The 21128-nt window shown below is 36.4% G+C and overlaps 1 protein-coding gene across 3 annotated transcripts; it reads left to right on the top strand.

The window, feature by feature from the left end:
• The first annotated feature begins 292 nt into the window (after window positions 1-292).
• On the top strand, window positions 293-20319 carry tadr (torn and diminished rhabdomeres). 3 transcript variants are annotated; one of them, XM_036366677.2, is made up of 12 exons: window positions 293-954; window positions 11614-11756; window positions 11927-12121; window positions 12260-12351; window positions 13794-13928; window positions 15444-15601; window positions 16669-16913; window positions 16998-17141; window positions 17200-17471; window positions 17540-17638; window positions 17699-17858; window positions 19233-20319. In XM_036366677.2, exons 1-12 carry the CDS (start codon window positions 950-952, stop codon window positions 19583-19585), a joined length of 2001 nt encoding a protein of 666 aa, XP_036222570.2. In that variant the 5' UTR covers window positions 293-949; the 3' UTR covers window positions 19586-20319. The 3 variants fall into 3 exon arrangements, with proteins under 3 accessions (XP_036222570.2, XP_069962347.1, XP_069962348.1); XM_070106246.1 differs by having other exon boundaries at window positions 16669-16917; window positions 17002-17141; XM_070106247.1 differs by having other exon boundaries at window positions 11905-12121; window positions 16669-16917; window positions 17002-17141.
• Window positions 20320-21128: the final 809 nt, after the last annotated feature.

The following is a 21128-nucleotide window of genomic DNA, read 5'->3' as shown; positions in this document are numbered from 1 at the left end:
CTTTAGTATGTTATGTATGTTTTCATCGCCGAGTAAAAAATATAGGGTAAAACAATTTTTTAGAAAGTGCTAAACGTCATGAGAGAAAAACGAGAGAATGCGCAAGTTTCGAAGCATTCGTAAAGAGAAATAAGTAAATACACATACATACGCCTCATTGTTGAATGTTGTGTTTACAATGAAATTGGAAAATGAGAATTTTCCACAAATATTACTAAACGGGAATCGTAGGAATATAGAGAGAAAACTGCAATTTCGTTCAACAATATGCGGTCCCGGCAAATTCAGTTCGTTTTATGAGCTTCGTGTGGAACGTCGCAGTTTCACGGTCGCAATGCAGAACGGCGATTTTTCAGTGCAATAGTTGTGGCACGCGAAGAGCGGAAGAGCAAATGCGGAGTAAGAGAGGGGCGTGGATTGTAGTGAAAATAGCAAATCGAATATTATATATGAAAAAATCGCAAAAATAAGAAAAAACATATACAAATAATCAAATCATTAATTGCCTTTTACGTGTAGCTAAAATTATGAAAGAGAAAATTTATATAAATTAGCCAAGTTAGCGCAGCTGATTGCTTATACTCAGCATTTTCGGAAGGGTGAAGTGAATAGTGAATTTATTAAAGCACATTGTGTTGAATATTTAATTGTGTGAATTTTATACAAAATTAATTAAACAAATTTATGAATACAAATAATATTAATATAACGAATAAAAACATACTACAAGATTGTTGGCATTGAAAACGCGTGAAAATATTGAAGGGAATATATTTAATTTTGAATGTGCGCATAATCACGGCAATTTCTAATATTTGGCCGCGTGCCATTAAAAGCCAAAGCGGGCATCAGGAGCTTTTCTGCTGAAAAAAACGACAGCATAGAGGCCGCAACAAAAAGCAAATAATTTATCTTACAACAACATACATACACACGCATTTGCAAAAAGATGGGGTGAGTGTAGATTTAGTTAAGTTTGTGCCACAAAAGTGCGACAGGCAAGTGCTACTACTCTCTTATGTACATAAATTATGGATATGGTGCTTGAACCATCTTTATTCATGATGATTGCCACCATAATCTTCTTTATTCTTCTTTAAAAGCGCATCAATATACATACATATATTCTCATCTATTCAAGTAAGCAATCCTGGCGTACCACTTGTGGTTCTTCAACAAATTTATGCAAAGCTATGCAATTTTCATACCACTTTGGCGACCAGTCCGAGGCTATTATCTTGTTGTACTCTCAGGGAATGGTGATTTGACGTAATTAGCATTTTGCTGTCACTTGTATTTCGGTATTTTCATGCCTACAATTAGCATTTGCATTAAACTAATCGATAAATTGATTTTTAATTTTGACCGCCAACAACTTACATATATCTGCAGTAGTGAGCAAAACACAAGCATATATCGGCACCAAATTCGATATATAACATTAATCTGAGATTCCTATGTTACAATGAAAGAGATCGGACTACAACCACGCCTACTTCCCATTTAACACAATTTTACATTCCATTTGATTCTTTTACTTTCCAATATACAAATTAAGCACCGCTGATTTTATCAAGATAAAACTTTGCGCAAATAAGGCCTTTAAGGTGTGATTAAAAGTTGTCATAATTGGACTACAACTGTTCAAACCCCCAGATGCCGAATATGTGGACCCCAGTTCCCATTGCGAACTTTTTATCAAAAATGTCAGTCAATCTATGAGATATATTATTTAAATTCGGAGAGAATTCTTTCCTGATAATGATATGCCTGTACGTCAATTATACGTTGAATCGGGTCAATACTACCCTTAGCCCTCATATACCTATTATAAAGACTTTCGAAATTCCGGCTGACTTTATACGCATATATCATAAGGGTCAATATTTGAGTTATCTTAATAAAATTGAGAGAGCGTGTTTTTCTATTAGCAGATTATCTTTGTGCCTCAAGTGTATAAAATCGGGTGAAAATTTACCCTAGCTTCTATATAATTAATATCATAACAACCAATTGACTCTACTCCTTTTATGACATATGAATTGGTGATGATATGTGAGCTAAGCCGGTTCATACTACACTATCCCTATCTTCCATATACCTTATATAAGATCAAACATCCGGTCGGCTTTATATACATAAAACATATACATACAGCTACACATACAGTACGTATATATCTTAGCAAAATTAATTGAGCGAATAATATTGGATACACTACAGTTTAATGTCGAAAATATCTGAAATTCGTCCACGAATTACCCCGACGGCACCACTGTAAGGACTTAAAAAACTGACAAACCTTGTGACGAATATGTCGTTCAGTGTGTGAGTTATTTATTTATGCAATTGCTTAAAAATATGTTCCTGAGTATCTTGGTCTAAACTTCATATCTCTAATACTTACATAATCAATTCTGATCTTCTGGTTGACGTTTTGCATATCAACTCAATACATTAATTTTAGTCTCTTCAATTGAGTTTATGTCACATATTTCTGATTTGATGATGATATAAATATACTTTTCATTGACGGGAAGCCAAATATATGTAGTTATGAAACTATAGACTTACTTAGTTAGTAGTGACTTATAATATAAGTACAATATAATAAAATTTTGTCAACAACCGAAGGTATTTCCCCGGCTTTGATCCTTGCAAGTTGGGAGAATATGAAATGTTCGGTTACACCCGAAGTTAGTAGCCCTTTCTTACTTCTTTTGAATTCTTCTTATTTCATTAAGGAAAATGATGATCAATGCAAAGGTTTTACACAATACTGTGCATATGTGCCTTTGTAAGCTAACTTAGCACAACAATGCATAATCGAGTGTTATCGATATAACTTGAGTATGTATGTTAAGCTTTTAATACACTAATACACATTCATAGTGTTAAGTTAGCAAATAATTAAATTTCTACGCGTTCTATTGCGGCCCATTACTATGTCTGTCTCAGCGGTACTATACACCGAATTCTGTTTTTACACGGTAGATTGGTTCCAGAAAAAAAAGCCGTGTAGAAAACGACATTGATCGTTCTCCTAAATTTGTGATATTTACAATTACTCTGTCCAGTAAACTTGCTTGTATCCACAAAAGAGGAATTCCTCTAAATTTTTGATATGAACATATTTCGCAAAAATTCGGTCTGAAAAAAAAGGAAACCCAAAAATGGAATTAAATCGTGTAAAAAACTAAAACTTTTTTTGATTTTCAAATCGTTCTAAATCAAGACCTGTAAAAACAGAATTAGGTGTATTGGTAAACTATCGGTAGACAATTTATGTTATGCCAGGAATATCAAAGATATTGTGCCGAGTAATGAGCGAATTTCAATAGTTAATAAATGTTTTGTGTTTGGAAAGCGTAGCGCTATGCAACTACAAAAGTTATAAATCCACTCTATATTAATATTATTAGCTCAAGTAAAAAGTTCGTTCGGTTTTTATTTAAGAGATGGCGTTATTGTCCATAGTACTGGTGTTACGTCTCGCATCATGTCATACTACTACTAAAAGTTTGTCCTTGAGAGTGTCCAGCAAAGAGAAAATTCGCTATATTTTACAATTTTTCTTCGATCAAGGCGAAAAAGCAGCCAAAGCGGCTGAAAAAATTAATTTAGTTTATGGGCCCGATACTGTTAACGAACGTGTAGCACAAAAGTGATTTGCTTGGTTCCGTTCCGGTAATTTCGATGTCAAAGATGCACCACGCGTCGGGAGGCCTGTCGTCGAAAATTGCGATAAAATCATGGAAATAGTGGAAACAGACCGTCCCGTGAGTACTTATTTAATTGCTGAGGAAATAAAGATAAGCCAGAAAACCGTTTGGAACCATTTGCATAACCTTGGATTCAAAAAGAAGCTCGATGATTGGATGCCACACGAACTAACGCAAAAAACATGATGGACCGAATTTCCATCTGCGAATCGCTGCTGAATTGCAACAAAATCGACCCGTTTCTGAAGCGAATTGTGATTGGCGATGAAAAATGGGTCACTTACGACAATATTGAGCGCAAACGGTCGCGGTCAAAGCTCGGGGAAGCGGTCCAGACGTTGGCCAAGACCGGATTGACGGCCAGGAAGGTATTGCTGCGTGTTTGGTGGGATTCGCAAGAAATAATTTACTACGAGCTGCGCTCCTATGTCCAAACGCTCAATTGAGCCCTCTATTGCTAACAACTAGACCGCTTGAAGGCAGCACTCATCCAGAAGAGGCCATCTATGATCAACAGCTTCCGAAATGTGTTCCATCAGAACAATACCAGGCCACACACGTCTTTGGTGACGCGCCAGAAGCTCCGGGAGCTCGGATGGGAGGTCCTAATGCACCCACCTTATAGTCCGGACCTGGCGCCAAGTGATTACCATATTTTCCTGTCCATGGCGAACGCGCTTAATGGTGAGAAGTTGGCCTCAAGAGAGGCCTGTGAAAATTAGCTCTCCGAGTTTTTTGCCAATAGGGACGCAGCCTTCTACGAGAGGGGTATAATAAGGTTGGCATCTCGTTGGCAACAAGTTTACGAACAAAACGGCGCATATTTGACTTAAATCGGACAAATGTACACAAAGTTATCATCTTTTGAAATATCAATAAAAAACCGAACGAGCGTTTTATTTTACCTAATATCAATGAAAGACAGGGTGCATAAAGGGTTTGGATGAAAAGAACCGATATCAGTTTTTATTTACGATTAAAGAACACAAATGAAGAAGTTAGTTTAAAACAAGTAAGGAAGGGCTAAGTTCGGATGCAACCGAACAGTTCATACTCTCGCAAAGTCAAATGGTATATTCGTTTGAGATTTCTTTGTGGATTGACTGATATTTTCGGTAGAAGGTCAACTATAGGTACTGGGGTCCACATATTCAGTACCTAGGGGCTTGAACAGTTTTGGTTCGATTTAGAAAATTTTTGGTCACAAGGTGGCATACTTTAAACGTATTATTCACGCAAAGTTTTACGCCGATATAATCATTGTTGCTTGATTTGCATAGTGGAAAGTGAAAGAATCAAGTGGTATTTAAAATGGTGTCAAATGGAAAATAGGCGTGGTTGTAATCCGATTTCGCCCATTTTCGCACTATAACATAGAAATATAAAAAGAACGTTACGCACCGAATTTGGTTGAAATCGGTTAAGCAGATCTCAAGATATGGGTTTTCACCTAAAAGTGGGCTGTGCCACGCCCACTGTCTAATTTTGAACGCGGTTCCTATAAAGTCATCTTATACCATCTCAGAGATAAAATTTAATGTCTCTGGCGTGTTTAGTGCTTGATTTATCGCGCTTTTAGTAGTTTTTAACAGTACCGTTATATGGGGAGTGGGCGGAGTTGCCACCCGATTTCAACTATTTTCACACCGTCAATAGAAGTGCTAAAAACATTTGCTTCCAGTGAATTTTGTTATTATAGCATTAGGGGTTTAGGAGATATGCACATTAAACCTATTAGAGGCGGGACCACGCCCATTTTTAAAAAAAAAATTTTAACTGCAGATGCCCCTCCCTAATGTGATCCTTTGTACCAAATAACAGTCTTGTATCTTATTGCGGAGCTTAGTTATGGCAAGTTATTTGTTTTTGATTAATGGCGTTTTGTGGGCGTGGCAGTGGTCCGATTACGCCCATCTGCAATACCAACCGTCTCACGGTACCATGAAACATGTCTACCAAGTTTCATAAAGATATCTCAATTTTTACTCAAGTTAGAGCTTGCACGGACGGACGGACAGACAGTCACCCGGATTTCAACTCGTCTCTTCATCCTGATCATTTATATATATATAACCCTATATCTAACTCGATTAGTTTTAGGTGAACAAAACTATTATACTCTGTAGCAACAGGTTGCGAGAGTATAACAATTGCATCTTAATTGTGCAAACCAACAGGAAGGAAATATGAAATATGAAGAAATGGAGGAAGCTTCAGTGGAGCCACTCCGACATATGGTATTCGCTTTTAGGGATCGCTGAAGTCTAATTGCAGCGTCTGTTAACTAGAGGGGCGCGAGCAGGCGTCGGTCTTGAAACCAGCGGTTCATTATAATAATATTATTATTATTTTATAAATGTGTACAAAACTTCGTACTACTCACCTAGAGAAGTGTGCACAGGATTTGGGTCTCACCACGTAGAATGAACTTCCAATGAAAAAAAACAACAGCCTCGAATGAAATACCACAGCTTTAATGACGACCAGTGCAAACATAATAAGAGGTATATAATATAAGAGAAATCAATGCTGTCTAAGAAATGCGATGAACGGAACGAGTAGGCCTTTGTGACATTTACTACAGTGACCTTATGAAGGAACGCAAAAAATTTGGTGATGGGATAGAAACTAAGTCGTGGGGTCCTGGCATTCACTCCTATGGATGAACGTCTAGCCAAATTCTTCATAATTAATTTATTCGCGCCTAGCCGCCTATGTGCAACCAAGTACACCCATCATTAAACAACTTCGTTTAGCCTACAATCAGAACCGACAGCTAAACGCTTTTCTACTGGAATAGAAATCCTGCTCTCTCAAAACACTCATTAGCTACTCAGTATAACGGAACTGTGGGACGGCATTTCAAGATCCTTACGTACAGCTACAATCGAAACTATTCTAAACTTCGGTAAGGTGGTAAGCTAGTAATATGAGGACTGTCGTGCCACTGTGGAGAGAAAACGTAGGAAGTCGCAAGGTTGCAAGGCCCAAAAGGGGTGATCTGACGTCTCATGCCCAGAGCATACTGAATTTATGGAGGAAACACTTCTCCAACCTGCTGACCGGCAGAGAAAGTGTAACACGAGGTTATCGATGACGATGTAATAAATGTTCCATTGCCCGACTATAAAGAAGTTCGAATGGCAGTTACTCGCCTGAAGAATAACAGGGTGGCAGGGGCCGATGGTTTGCCGGATGACCTATTCAAATACGGCGACTATGAACTGACAAAGGTGCATGCATCCTCTTCTTTGCAGGATATAGTCGGATGAACGTATTCCCGAAAATTGGTACCTATGTCGGTGTACTCCGGCCAACTCACAAAAAGGTAGGCCCTCCAATCTGCGCCAATTACCGTGGGAGCAGACTCCTCAAGATATGGGATATATAAGGCATTATCGAGCGTGTTGTGTGAAAGACATTCCCACCGTCGACAAACACTGACTGGACCTTTTCAGCATTGCTTTAGAACCGGAAAATTTACCACTGCTGAGATATTCACCATGCTCTTTGTCGATTTTAAAGCCGCCTTCGACAGCACGAAAAGGAGCTGCCTCTATGCCGCTATGTCAGAATTTGGCGTAAAACTAATATGGCTGTGTATACTGACGTTAAGCAACACTTACAGCTTCATCGAGAAGGATCGGAAAGGACCTCTCCGATCTGTTCGATAATAAGCAAGGTTTCAAACAGGGATATTTCCTATCATGTCACTTCTTCAATCCATTGCTGGAGAAAATAATACGTGCTGCAGAGCTAAATAGAGAAGGTACAGTCTTCCATAAGAATGTACAACTGCTGGCGTTCGTCGATAGTTAAATCTATTGACTGACATATAAGGAAAGTGTTTGTCAAACATTAACTAAAAATGCAATATCCTATAAAAAAAGAGTACAGCCATTATAATAATGTTGGGGGACGGTATGGACCGGCTCAACTCATGGGGATATGGAGGTTAAAAGAAGATATCGTTTGACCCAAATAAGAATGAATATTATAGTTATTAGTTCTAAAGTATATTTGTATTGTTAAATACGTAAAAAAAATTGTTTTATTATCTTAAACATTTTGAATTGAATCTGAGCGCAACATTCATATTTCAAGCCTCGAATAAAGTTCGGTAATACGTCTAACTTTCACACTTGCTGGCATCACATGAAGCTTAACAGTAATAAAATCCTATTTAATCAAAATAACAAAGAAAATTACTATATGGCCGTCTAATACATATACTATACACCCGTGTTTGCTTTCTGTGCATTATGTGGGTTGTCGTCTATTTGTATTAGCAACCGGAGTAATGGAAACGCTTGTTGCATACTTAGGATTTCTAGGTTATGTTGTTAGGGAAATCCGCTAGGATGTCGTGAAAAATTGTTGACTGATGAAAGGTGAGAGCTGCAGAATTACCAAGCCCAACAATACCACTAACAACATACACACCTACATATATAAGATTAAATTAACAACGTGAAGAGTGTAATGAAGGAGCAAACTACTTAGTGGTCCCTTGTAAGGTTTCTTATGAGAAATAAATCTATGTGTATACAGGTATATGTATATAACTACTAGGAGCTTACTTTTAGCGTTGGATCGGCAGTTTTAGTCCTACCTTTATTGTGTTGACAGTTTTCATTTGCAGCTTAAAGTGCAATGCCTAATCACTGTCTGAAGGAGGCGGAAGTACTAAAAATTTAACCATTATTAAGTAAAGAAGTAGGGCGAAGTTTAATCGAAATTTAATATTAGATAATTGTACAATTAAGGGTGAAAGGAATTACTCAAATATATGGGTCGATTTCAGCAGTTTTGAACATAATTTCATTAAAGCAACTTATTTATTTATCAACATAATTGGGATTAGGGTAACTGGACGGACAGAAATCAGTAGACTTATTATAATAGGCTAATATTTTGTGCTCAGTCCCCCAGTTGGTAAAAAGTTTAATCATGAACCAGTTTAATCATGAACCACCCAATACAAGGATAGATCTAATCTAACATTTTATGGGATTAGAAACAATAAGGGACATGAGTATATTACAATTTTGAATAATTTTTTTGCCACTTAATTATTTTGTTTGATAAACGTAAAGGTAAAAACATAATATCATTAAAGTTTCGGCTTGACTTGACAGAAATTTGAAAAGTTAATCATTTTAGAATCTCCAGTTTCTTGGAGGTTCATCTAAAATCAATTGGACAAAACAATATTAGTTTTATTATTGGATAATCTAGTGACTGATTGAAGCTTATTATTTCTGTTTTTAATTAACAAAATGGCGGCCTCAGAAAATTGTTTTTCGAAACTAACATAAAAAAAATCATTCGATCAGCCACTAGTTTTTCTTGTTTCTAAAAAATAGCTCTACAAATTTCATTGAAATCTACCCAGCGGTTTGCGAACTACTGTGGTCACCAGGTCAAAAAACCTAGCTTTGAGAAAAACTCATCTGAAGCTTTACAAGAACGTTCTGGAGCGCCCGAAAACCCTTTGCTAATTATCTAATAACTCGAAAAGCATTTTTCGGATTATCTTCAGATTTTCAGAGAATATTTCCCAGATATTATACTTTAAGAAACAGCAAAATCTGTAATTTTTTTATTTATTTGGTTTATCTCTAACTCCTTAATAGTATAAGTTTTAATTCCGAATCTAATATGATTCATCCATATTTCTTTTGAAAATTTGCCAAAAATGTCTACTTAACCCCAACAAATCTATTTCATTAGCAAAGTATTTTCTTTCAACATGAAAACAGTCTTCTATAAGTATAATCACTTTGCATAAGAGTGGATTTATATTATGTGCTGAAAACGTTAACACAAAGATCGGCTATAAAAACTCGTTGAAGCAATTATCACAGGAAAACTAACTTTCGGATTCTCCATTGATTTCATATCCTCAGCATGGTATTTGCAAAGAGCAATCTAGACCTATAGGTATAAAACGGTTTTAAGATCAACTACATAAAGGATTTTTTTTTAATATATACTTTAAGTTCGTTCAACACACTTTTTACCTCTTACTTTATTAAACTCTTTACAAATCTGTGTTAACTCTTCATCTATACAATTATTTCATATTCTAATTATTTGCAATTTATAAACTGCCCACACTCGTTAGCTGTAGGAAAATGCTGGAAGTAATATTTTTCGTCAGACTTCTACCATAAATTGAGTTTTACCATTTACATATTTATTCTTCTCTTGACTGAGGTAATATTCAACACAGGTTTACAGCTTGTTTACCAAGATACTTTACTACTACCTACTTTTGAAATTATGTAACACAGCGTTTTAACTAAATGAACTATCCGGCCGCATGACGTTATTTAAGTTATATTTGAACACTACATTTTGTGATAATTTGTTGACTCAATCCGTTTACGACTGTAGTTCGTGCGAAAATTAAATTGAGTGTAGTGTATGCGCCACTGTTTGTTTCTTAAGTGTCAGTTTTTGTAAGGTTGTGAAATTAGATTTTTCTTTGCAAAGTAAATACCAGGTTTACCGGTATGGAGTGAGCGTTGACATACAAATAGTTTGGTTGATATAACATCATATTTTTTCATTGTGTTGAAAATGACACATTTTTTACGGGAAAGTAATGATTTGCGGAAAGCATTAATCAGCGTCAAGCATCAGTTTAGCAACGAATTGTCACTGGCAATGAAAAATGAATTTATTTTAAGAATCATAAACGGAGAAAATCCTGGGTTAATCCGGGACAACTATCAACATCGAGTACAAAAACAGATCGATTCGATCAGAAAAGTGTGTTAAATCATGAGCTTCTAAAAGCTGGAGAAACTGTTAATATTAATCGCTATAGACAACAAATGATCAATTTGAACCATGCATTGATCGATGAATGACCAGAATGGGTCAGAAGATACGGCAAAGTAATTTTGTTAAACGAAAATGCACCAGCACACAAAGCAAAATCGGTTCAGGATACAATTAAAGTACTTGTCTGGGAGCTGTTACCTCACCCGCCGTATTCACCATACTTAGCAGCTTCCGATTACCATTTGTTTTCATCGGGGACGTATTGGCTGCGCAGCACTTCGATTCCTACGCAGAAGTTGAAAATTGGGTGTCTGATTGGTTTGCTTCAAATGACGAACATTTCTAGTGGCATGTTATCCACAAACTGCCAGAAAGTTGGTCAAAATGTGTAAAAAACAATGGGAAATACTTTGAATACATTTTTGTTTACTTTCCAATTCAAAATTAGTATTTCATGTTCTCAAAAAATTTCATACCGGTACACCTGGTATACTCCTATGTAAGTGGCCAATTTCTGAAATCCAATTAGGTTAGATAACAAAAAAGTTTATTTTGAGAGCAAACTGAGAAACCTGGTTAGGTTCAAGGAACCATATTTAGGTCACTACAGGATTGCAATTTGCAATTAAATAATACACTTTTTTGTATTAAAAATCATAGCAACTCATAGGTCCATATTTCAATACCGAACTTCTTTTTCACAAGCCTTACTTATCTGCAAGAATAGCTATTTAAAGATTCAGCCAAAATGCAGAAGCTCTCAAAAAAAATGCGTATTATAAATTTTTTATGTTTAATATGGAATAGCTTTGAGCTCATTCTCAGCGTGTTCAAGGTCTGTATACCAACTCGGATATCGGAGAGGATGCATACCTCCCTAAGGGAAGTCGTACTTCAAAGAAGTACATCTGTTGATAGCTGCAACTTCTGCTGGAAAGACACTACAGTGATCTGGCAGTCTGAAACAAGAGTTGATTAAGAAGTCCCAACAGAAGCCTGTCCCACCAACCACCAACCATCTACACATATACATATCTACAAAGTTTTTCTTAAAACTTTATAAAAACAAATTATTAACTTAATCTCTTTCTATTTGCAGTGACACCAAACTTTTTGACGGCAGTTCCGGCCGTTTGGCTCTTGGTTCAACAGTCGTTGTGTATTTGCTGTTCTACAATGAGGCTTGTGGACCGGCTGTACTGTTTGCCAATTTCCTCGCCTTCACCTATAGCGCAATGGCAGGTGAGTGGGTAATAATGCAGTATATAATCATTAGCCACCGTCGAAAAACTTTAATTAGATTTGCAGATACATATTAACATGTATGCTATTCACTTCCCTACTAATAAGTTAAAAGCGACTGACGTTCTATCTCTCCAACTCATCGTAGTTTTTTCTCTCTTTGTGTTCAGCTTACTGCAAGTCCCATTTGAAATCCCTCCAAATGCCGTACATTCGGGCCAGCAACAAAATCGACTACACCTGCCTGTTTCTAGCCACGTGGTTGGATGTGCTGGCGGTGCTGTGTGCCTGTGTCGCTCTGGCGCGTACCATGAGCACCTGCTTGGATGCCATGACGGGCGGTATGGCGCACATTCTGATTTTAGGTAAGCGAACTGGTCTTGTATTAATTTTATGCATATTCAAATTTAATTAGAAAATGTGTTATGCTTACTTTTCGGTGGCTCTGTGTGCAATTATTAAAACATCAAATTTATTAAGTCAAATTTATGGCATACTTTTAGGCCGCAATTCTTCTCCGAACGAGCCGTGGCCGGATGTGCTGGGTGTTGCCGTGGTCATTATAATTACAGTTATGTTTATGCTGGGACTGGACGTGAGTACATATTTCAGAAGAATTGCACATACGTATATATACACATACACACACTTCATATGTTAATACTAGACTGCTTTTTTTTTTAAACTATTTTTTTTTTTCGATCCCATGGTAAAATGTTGTTGGAAATACCAAAAAAAAAATTCCCCAAAAATTTGGGACTTTAATTTTAATATTAAGTACTAGACCTAGGCCTAGTATGGAATTTTTATGAATTTCTGAAACTCAGGTGAGGTCATACCACTTCAATTTAAAATCTCTGTATCTCAAAGAGTATTAATATTATCGGTTTGGTGCCAAAGACTTTTTTGTAGGAAATTAAATTTCCTACAATTTTGTTATCAACAATTTTTCTGTATCTAATGTTGTTCACGAGATAATTCCAAAAAAACGCGAATTTCATGGAAAAATTAGGTTTGGGGTTAGGTTATAACTTTACCGCAATGGAGACTTTTGTAGAGCGTTCAATTCTGAGGAATACCTAATGACGGGTGAGATAATCCCATCAACTGCCGCTGAGTTATAAAATTAAAAAGAAAAAAAATCAAGTTTTACGTGTATTTTATATGGGAAATCTTTACAGGCCTAGGTCTAGTACTTAATATTAAAATTAAAGTCCCAATTTTTTAGGGAATTTTTTTTTTGGTATTTCCAACAAAATTTCACCATGGGATCGAAAAAAAAAATAGTTCAAAAAAAGCAGTCTAGTATATACACATATTATCTATATATTGGATTCTAGCAAGTATATTAAATGACGTTAAATATATCAACATAGGGTGTTTTTTTTAGAGGTGTGGATTTCAGCTGCTATTTCATTTGTGCTCAATTTGCTTCGTTATTTCATAATAAATAAGCTTACTCAGGAAAAACGTTTTCAAATTGTGTAAATTTATACCCAAAATAATGGTTTGGTTCGGGCGACACATCTCGCGTTGCGTCCAATATTGGTCGACGTAGTCGTTCAGCAGAGTCGGTAATTCGAGCACCATGATTCGGTTTCACACCACATCTCAACTTACTACTTACTTTAAAAGATAATTAGCACCGAAGACGCTATTGGTGCTGTGGAGCACAGTATCGAAGAACACCCGAACATTCCTTCTTTATGGAAGATGCGACGGGCGGTTGCCCGAAAGACTTTTAAAGCATAATGGCAAACCCTTATCTTTATACTAAAGCTAAGTTCTTGGCCATAACATTAAATTGGCGTTTTATTTCTTCTCGAAAACCAAATCTTTAAAAAAACAACCTTTATAATAATAAATGGTCGAATTTGCTTCTTATTTGTGTTTGAAGACATAAAAATATTTTTTAAGCCTAAGTAAAACTAATAAGTTCTTATCTCAGATCATTTCTTCGAAATTTTAACACACCTTTACATTTTCTTTAAAACTGATTACAATTTCTGTTTATTTCTCCTTACTCTAACGCGACAGCACTCGAAAGTCTTCCATATCATCATGTGGTGCGGCATGATTATCCTGAACTTGTGTCCGCCAGTCGCGACTTGCTGGAAAGGCGACTTTGTGGAGTGGACACGATATTTGTTTCGGCCAAACGGATTTCTTAGTGTAAGTAAGCACAATATAAATCATTATACAATATACCTATGTATACAAATCAAAATTGACTCGGACTGATGCGTTTAAACAGCTTAATCAATAAAAATTACTTTCTAGATTAATACAACTTTTTTTATGTTCGCGTGAAGTTTGATCGCCATATGCCAATTAGTGCGTGTTTAGCAACTGTTTGCTTATGACGCGAAAAGTTTGTCTGGCGATGTTGAAAAAGGGAGTCTATTTTACCATGAACACGATTATTGAGTTGCTTAAAACATTCAGTGCCTCTTTGAGAGAAAAGAACAGTTTAGAATTTCAGATCGATATCTCAAAAAATTAAGGGAGTAGTTCGAGTATATACAAACGGAAAGAAGTATGTGCTGTATGTATTTAAGCACTGTATATAAAGGGTGTCCTATTAGAGTGTGGTTTTCAATGAGCCAATACTATTCTCGAAATTGGACTTGATTTATTCTCAGTTTGGTTTGCCGTTTTAGCCGAACGACCATCAAGCGCCTCGTACGTTAAGTGAATGGGTCCACAAGGAGATGGCCACCACAGCGATGGTTCAATGGGTATGTTAATAAAATCATTCGCAACGCTACAGAGCCATGATTAATGACTTTTTCGTGCCTGAATTGGAATATGTTGGTGTGGACGAGCCCTTGTTCCCAATAAAATGGCGCTACATGACATACACGCTGGATTATTATTGTGGATTTATGTGAAGTTGCTTGTCTACGCAGTTAGGCCCGAGACGATTGACGACTTGGAAGAGAATATTAGCATGTTATTTCTGACATACGGTCCCAATTTCTACAAAAAGTGGTCGAAAATTAGAACTCTCCGTTAGAATTTATTCGTGTCAGTCACTTGACCGAAATGATTTTTACATATTGCCCAACCCTTATCTTTATAATAAATCTAAATTCTTGGCCATAACATTAAATTATATGCGTTTTATTTCATCTTGAAAACCACATCTCTATAAAAACACCCTTTACATATGGCTTGTATGTATGTATATTTTTGTTTACGTTGTCGCATTTAGCACGCTGATGGTCGGGTAATTTGTTGCACAAGTTCTCGGTTCCCCTTTGACTTATGACCATTTGTAGTAATTATTCTGATTTTCTGTGGTTGGCTGTTTGCAAATCTCTTAGCGCGCTTTCTACAATCGCCAACAGCGCTGTGCATGTTGTGTGAGTAGTAGTGCTGTGGTTTAATGAGTTGCATCCTAAGGCATTAAGAAATATGAGAAAGTGTGGATTCGTGAGCCTAAGCGGAAACCAATTTAATTTGTATTTTAACATATTATTATTGGTTTAATATCAAGATGGGATTCTAATGATACAAGTAATGAGGGGCAGAAGAGCAATTTAATTAGATATTGCAAGTATGGTGAAAAATATGTAACTATTTCGTATAAGATTTTTTGTTTTCTATATATATATATATACCATATATATATATACTTGCACGTGTTTACATAAATCTATATATAATATATTTTTGATTTTATAGCTTCTAACGCCGGCGGCGCTTCTTTCCTTTGTTTATCCCAGAGAGTTGCCACTGCCCAATTCATTCCTCGAGCGTTTCAAGGGGTTTGGAAAATTCTTCAGAACTCTCCTTATTTTATGTTTGACGATAGTATCCCTATCAACCTTGGTTCATTACAAGTAAGTTATAAATATGTGGTTTACTGTTTAAGTAAATAAATTAAATTTCTAGTTCTACCAACACCTTCAGTTTTAATTTAGCGACATACAAGTAAATCAAATGGTGTCAGTGTTGTTTAATTGATTTGATATTAAAACAACGTGACAGTATGCGAAATAGAAGAAAAAGAGAAAAGACTAGAATATCACAGCGTAGAAGGAATTATTTATCATCTATACAAGTGTAAATATTGACAATGTTGCAACGAGTAAAAAAGGAAAAGTTATCCGGTAGACTAACTGCAACTCACGAATTGCTGACACCTGACTAATAACAGGCCGTCGACAATACGAATATTCCTTTACCTAGGAGTTAAATATAAAGCAGTCGAGAAAACGTCTCGTATACCTTAGTTAAAATATATTTAGTCAACTTGACTTAACTGTTGCGTTAACTTGACTAAACTAAACATTTCTGTCATAGTATGCTTAGACACACTTAGACGAAAAAAGAATAGGAGTATGGAACTTTCCTTTTATTACTATAGTGACGTGCAATGTAGAGATCAACTTCGCATGAGCGTCTTCTTGTTTTGTAGTCGCCTTCTAACATAACCTAAACTACCTTTAAGCGATATCAGCTTTAATTTACCAAGACAGGTCAGTTAATAATTGTAATTATAACCTTCACAAATACAAAGAGTTCCATAAAAGAACCTGATTTTGATTGGAAAAGCGGACATAGCTAAATCAACTTAACTCGTCATGCTGATAATTTATATATATATATACTTTATGGGGTCTTCGACGTTACCTTCTTAGTGTTACAAACTTAGTGGCATACTAAAAATACCCTAAACAGGGTATAAAAAAGAGCTAAACATTAAGCGCGGTAGCGAATAGTACCACGACATAAAGACCTGTAGTTGCAAAGAGAGTGAGTACTTTTTCGATGAAAGATTAAAAGTCAGGTAATTAAATAAACAATAAATTAGTTCAGGTGCCCAATATAAATTGCAAGCTGTCACTTAAAAGAGTTATACAAGTACAATGCATATCAAAGAACCTCACGAATTTCTTCCTTTCAGACCAGTTGACGAATACATTGCCAATCCACTCCTCAACTTTCTAGACGATATTACCTTAGGCAAGCTAGTGCCAGCCGCTGCTTGTCTACTAATGCTAACCTCCTCAGCCGCATACTTGGAACTCTTTCCAGAACTCTATGGTTTAATAGTGCGTTTTGCTACCTCAGAATGGAAAGTGCTTTCAAAGCACGTCAGCTACGAAAGTTCCGAAAGCGGTAGTCCCGTATTTGCTATTTTTATAAGTGGTGGGTGTTAATGGCAATTCAATTGGTTGAATTGGTCTTTTTGAAGAAATATTTTTGAACGAATTTGTTATTTGTGCTTTGCAGGCAGCCTCTGTGCTATGTTGGCTTTTGCGTGTCCGATGCAACACCTCATCAACACGCTGGCGGCCAGCCATTTGGCTGCCGGCTTCTTAAGAGCATTATACTTATTGTACATACCAGTCCGTCCAAAGTATATACAACGTTCCGGTAAATAATTGTTTCATTTATATATTGAATTGCTTAAATTAATTATAATTACCACTAGTTGCGATTTCGTCACTAGCATATAGTCGGCTTGCAACAGCAGCTGCCGCAACGACTTCATACAAGCGTGCAGCGGCGAAAAACAACAGTAAGCGAAGCATATTGGGTGTCAACGTAGCCAATATAAGTACAGCGAAGAAGCCAGTGCCGAAGAAAAAACCGAAAAAAGAATTAGAAAAAGAATGGCTTTTGCTGGGTGAACCCACATCTCCATGTCCTACACGTCAGCCGACGGATGTCGAATCCGCCATGCAGTCGAGCAGTAAACCAGTGGTACGATTGATGGAATATATTTTTTGTTTTGTTTACAATTAATAACAATGTAATTCGTTTCTTTGAAGCCTTTGAATTTCATTTATCCGGAGATAGTTGAGATCAGTGACTCGGATACCTCAACAGATATTGATGCAATTGTCGATGAATATAGGCAGAAAATTAGGGTATAATAAAGGCGACTAAAATAATAAAAACCTATCTTGGAATTATTTTGTGCATTTCAGATTACAACTTCGGGCCTAATCGATATCAGCACGCGTGTACCGTCGGTATTTTCGTGGCGTTTTGCTTTGTTGATCATTTTCATCGCAATTTTTGGCACAATTTCATTCGCTTTCAATAGCATGCAGCAGAATCCACATGGAGAGATAATCTTCGGCTGTGGTAAGTGTTTAAATATATATATATGTAGCTGTGAACGAGCCTTAGGTTAGGTTAGGTTAGATGGCCAATCCCTCAGCATGGCGGAGAGATTACACTTAAACTGTTATGTACATTACTTTTAGAAGCTAGACGAAAAACTTCTTTAGTTGGATATCAGCTAACGGCAAAACATTCTAAGCCTACCACAACTCTGCTTAGGTTTTATTGTTATATTTTCGCTATTTCCCCTGGATGTCTAAAAGTATGACATCCGAGGTGTTTTTGCCTTGATCTGGCAAAAGCGAGACATTCGAGGAGGAAGTGTTGGGATGATACCATATGAATCCCAATCGTACAGGTTTCAGTTAGAACTCCTACAACTATTGAAAGTTGAACCTTGCGAAGATCTTCCTAGTCTTGGGGTCTTGTCTGAGGTGCTACAGTCCACTCGGAGACCACAAGAAGCCAACCAAGCTCCTACCTGTTCCCCTTCCATAGTTATTGAGAATGAAGTACCCATCCTAACAAGCTCATCAACTTTACAGTTTCCTGCTATACCGCTGTGGTCAGGCACCCAAATCATTCTAATCATCAAATAAATATGCTAGAGATAAAGAGTCTCGATATCCGAAGTATTGAGCACACAGTCAGCGAACTCAAGGCTAATATTGTTGTACTACTTCCGGAGTTGATAGTCATCACTCTGAAGAGGTCTGCCCTTCGGAGCAGTATATCTACTAATGCTTGGAAGATACTGCAGTGGTCAGGAATCCTAAAGCCGTGAAAAGTTCCCGTACAGCGTACTTCTCCATCAATCCTCAACACAAGATTTCATCCATCCGTAAAAAAGCTCCCCGTTCCTCACCCCCAGCGAGTCCTCCCCTCTCATGACTCCCTCAGAGGGATGTGAGCGGTGACCACCGACTTTAGGATGGTTTTCACTATGACACCCCTGTAAAAATTAAATATTTTAAAATTAAAGAGTTATGTTTTAACTTAATTCTATCGAGACACCTCCCAATATAAGATGAGGTAAATAATAGTTGTTTTCTTCAACTTTGTAAACTAACATTCTACTGTTTAAATGGCGATGAGAAAACAGAGTGGTCTTCAACATATTTTGGTGGTTTGGATTATTTTTCCATTTGTAAAACGTTAATGGAAGATGCTAAGATCGTGTAAGCACTCCAATAATCTCTGAAAATATTCACATTCTGTTAGAAATAGGATTCGAATAACATATTTAAAAGTTTTGAGAAATAAATTTTTGTGCAAGGATAAGCACTTAATATAACCCCAGTTTTATTTAATTGAAGTAAATAGTTTTGAAAGACTATATACATATATATAGTTTCTTAAAATATATATGAGTGTGCTCTTCTTACCATTTTTCAGGAACAATGCTTCTTAGCTCCATGCTATCGTTGTTTCCACGCCACAAGACCGGTATCATCTGTTTGAATCCAGTTTTCTGCTGCGGTACACTTATGACTAGTGGCGTACTTTTTGGGGCGTGCTCATACTACGCTTGGCCTGCGATAGTCTTTTGGGTGACTGCTGGTCTGATGCTATTGCTGCGTTGTGACAACTGGTGTTGTAGTTGTTTCGAACATAGCGGTGGCACTATACAAGAACAGTTAATACCGAGCGATGCGCCGAAAACAATGACAAGGTCCGCGGCAATACACATACCAGGCCCACCCACAAATTCTGTGACAGTACCAACTCTTGTGAATACGAGCAGGTGACAACTCGAGTCTTCAGAGAGTGAAGACCTTAATGTGTGCGACTTCAAAGAGAACCGAAACGAAGATGACGAACTTTGTTGGAGCGAGTAGAAATATTGTAAAAATACAAGTAAAATGAAATGTTCAAACAACTGAGTACCTTTTTGTGTCACCTGAGATATTTGGAGAGAAATTTTGTGCCGCAGCCGTAGCCTAGTCATTGCCGTCTCCGTAATGCCGCCTGCTTGCCTGAAACTGCAACTGAGTAGAGAAAGCATATTTTATAAGACAAATCCTCATTCAAAATCAGATGAAAATCCTATAGTTTTAGACAACAAAAAAACAAAAAGCTGGTGTATGAGTATTTATACTATTATGTATGTATTTTGTGCTTAATTTTAGTATTTACTTCAGATAAATATAAAGAAAATTTAGAGCACTAGGATTTGTATCTTGAACGATCGAATTATAATACGATTTAAAAGTAATAAGTATAATTTCTAGTTAAATAATATTATATGTCATATGTATTGTATAAATATTTTTATAAATAGTCATGAAAAGACATGTGTGCTAAATTAGAAAGTATTCAAATTATAATCAAATATTTAAAAATCATAAATTTAACAATTGAGTTGAACAAAATTGCTATACGAGCAAGTTCACTGTCGCGTGAAATGCTATTAATAATGACATAATAACTATAAGTAAATAAGTTTTCGAAGATATGAAAAAAATATTTTAAAATGGAAAAATTGATGTGTTCTTTTATTGAAAAGGTTATTTGAGGTAGATACTCATATATATTATACTTTTACATAGAAAATTGCATAAAAAGTCCAGTACTTTGGGACTATTGAGGGACTGTGTCAGTAACCAACACGCGTACCATAAGTATAAGTTATTTGAATAAAATTTGTTCTAAATCATATATCGAATATATTTATACCCTGAATAGGGTATATTAAGTTTGCCACGAAGTTTGTAAGACCCAGCAAACAACTTCGGAGTCCCTATAAAATCCATATCGAAATGATCAGCGTGACGAGTTGAGTTGATTTAATCATGTCCGTCTGTCCGTCTGTCTTTAGTCTCTCAGATTTTAAGATGTTGATCTGAAATTTTGCACACATTTTTTTCCTGTGCCAGTTTATAGGGAACATTCTCTAGCTGAGCGAATTGGCAAAAGCGTTTTGCACTATTTCAAAGTGGTGATTTGGCTTGGATGACGAAGAAAGTCTTGGATTTGATGATAGGGAACTGGAAATAATACTCGATGAATTGCTCAACATAAGAAGAGCTCGAAGAATCTTGTGGAGTCACTCAAGCAGTAATTTTAAAACAGCCACATACAATACATTCAAAAGGTACGAAGATGGATGCCAAATGAATTGAACAACAATTGTTGAAAAACGATCTTGGTTTTTTAATTCCCTGTAAATAAAACAATTCACGATTAAATGACAAAACATTCTGAGTGATGTTATGCTAAAAAATGTCAAACTTTCCAATGGAAATGTCAGATAGCCAGCAAGCTATATAGCAGCCCTCGTAATAATAGCAA

Source organism: Bactrocera oleae, chromosome 3, assembly GCF_042242935.1.
Source record: "Bactrocera oleae isolate idBacOlea1 chromosome 3, idBacOlea1, whole genome shotgun sequence".
Lineage (NCBI taxonomy): Eukaryota > Metazoa > Arthropoda > Insecta > Diptera > Tephritidae > Bactrocera > Bactrocera oleae.
This window is presented reverse-complemented; position numbering and strand designations above follow the sequence as displayed.

Bases quoted from the DNA above. Each gene is read 5' to 3' on its own strand.
- tadr (XM_036366677.2), top strand. The intron at 12,352-13,793 runs GTGAGTACATAT...CTAACGCGACAG, and splicing joins TGTTTATGCTGGGACTGGAC to CACTCGAAAGTCTTCCATAT. The intron at 17,472-17,539 runs GTACGATTGATG...GTTTCTTTGAAG, and splicing joins AGTCGAGCAGTAAACCAGTG to CCTTTGAATTTCATTTATCC.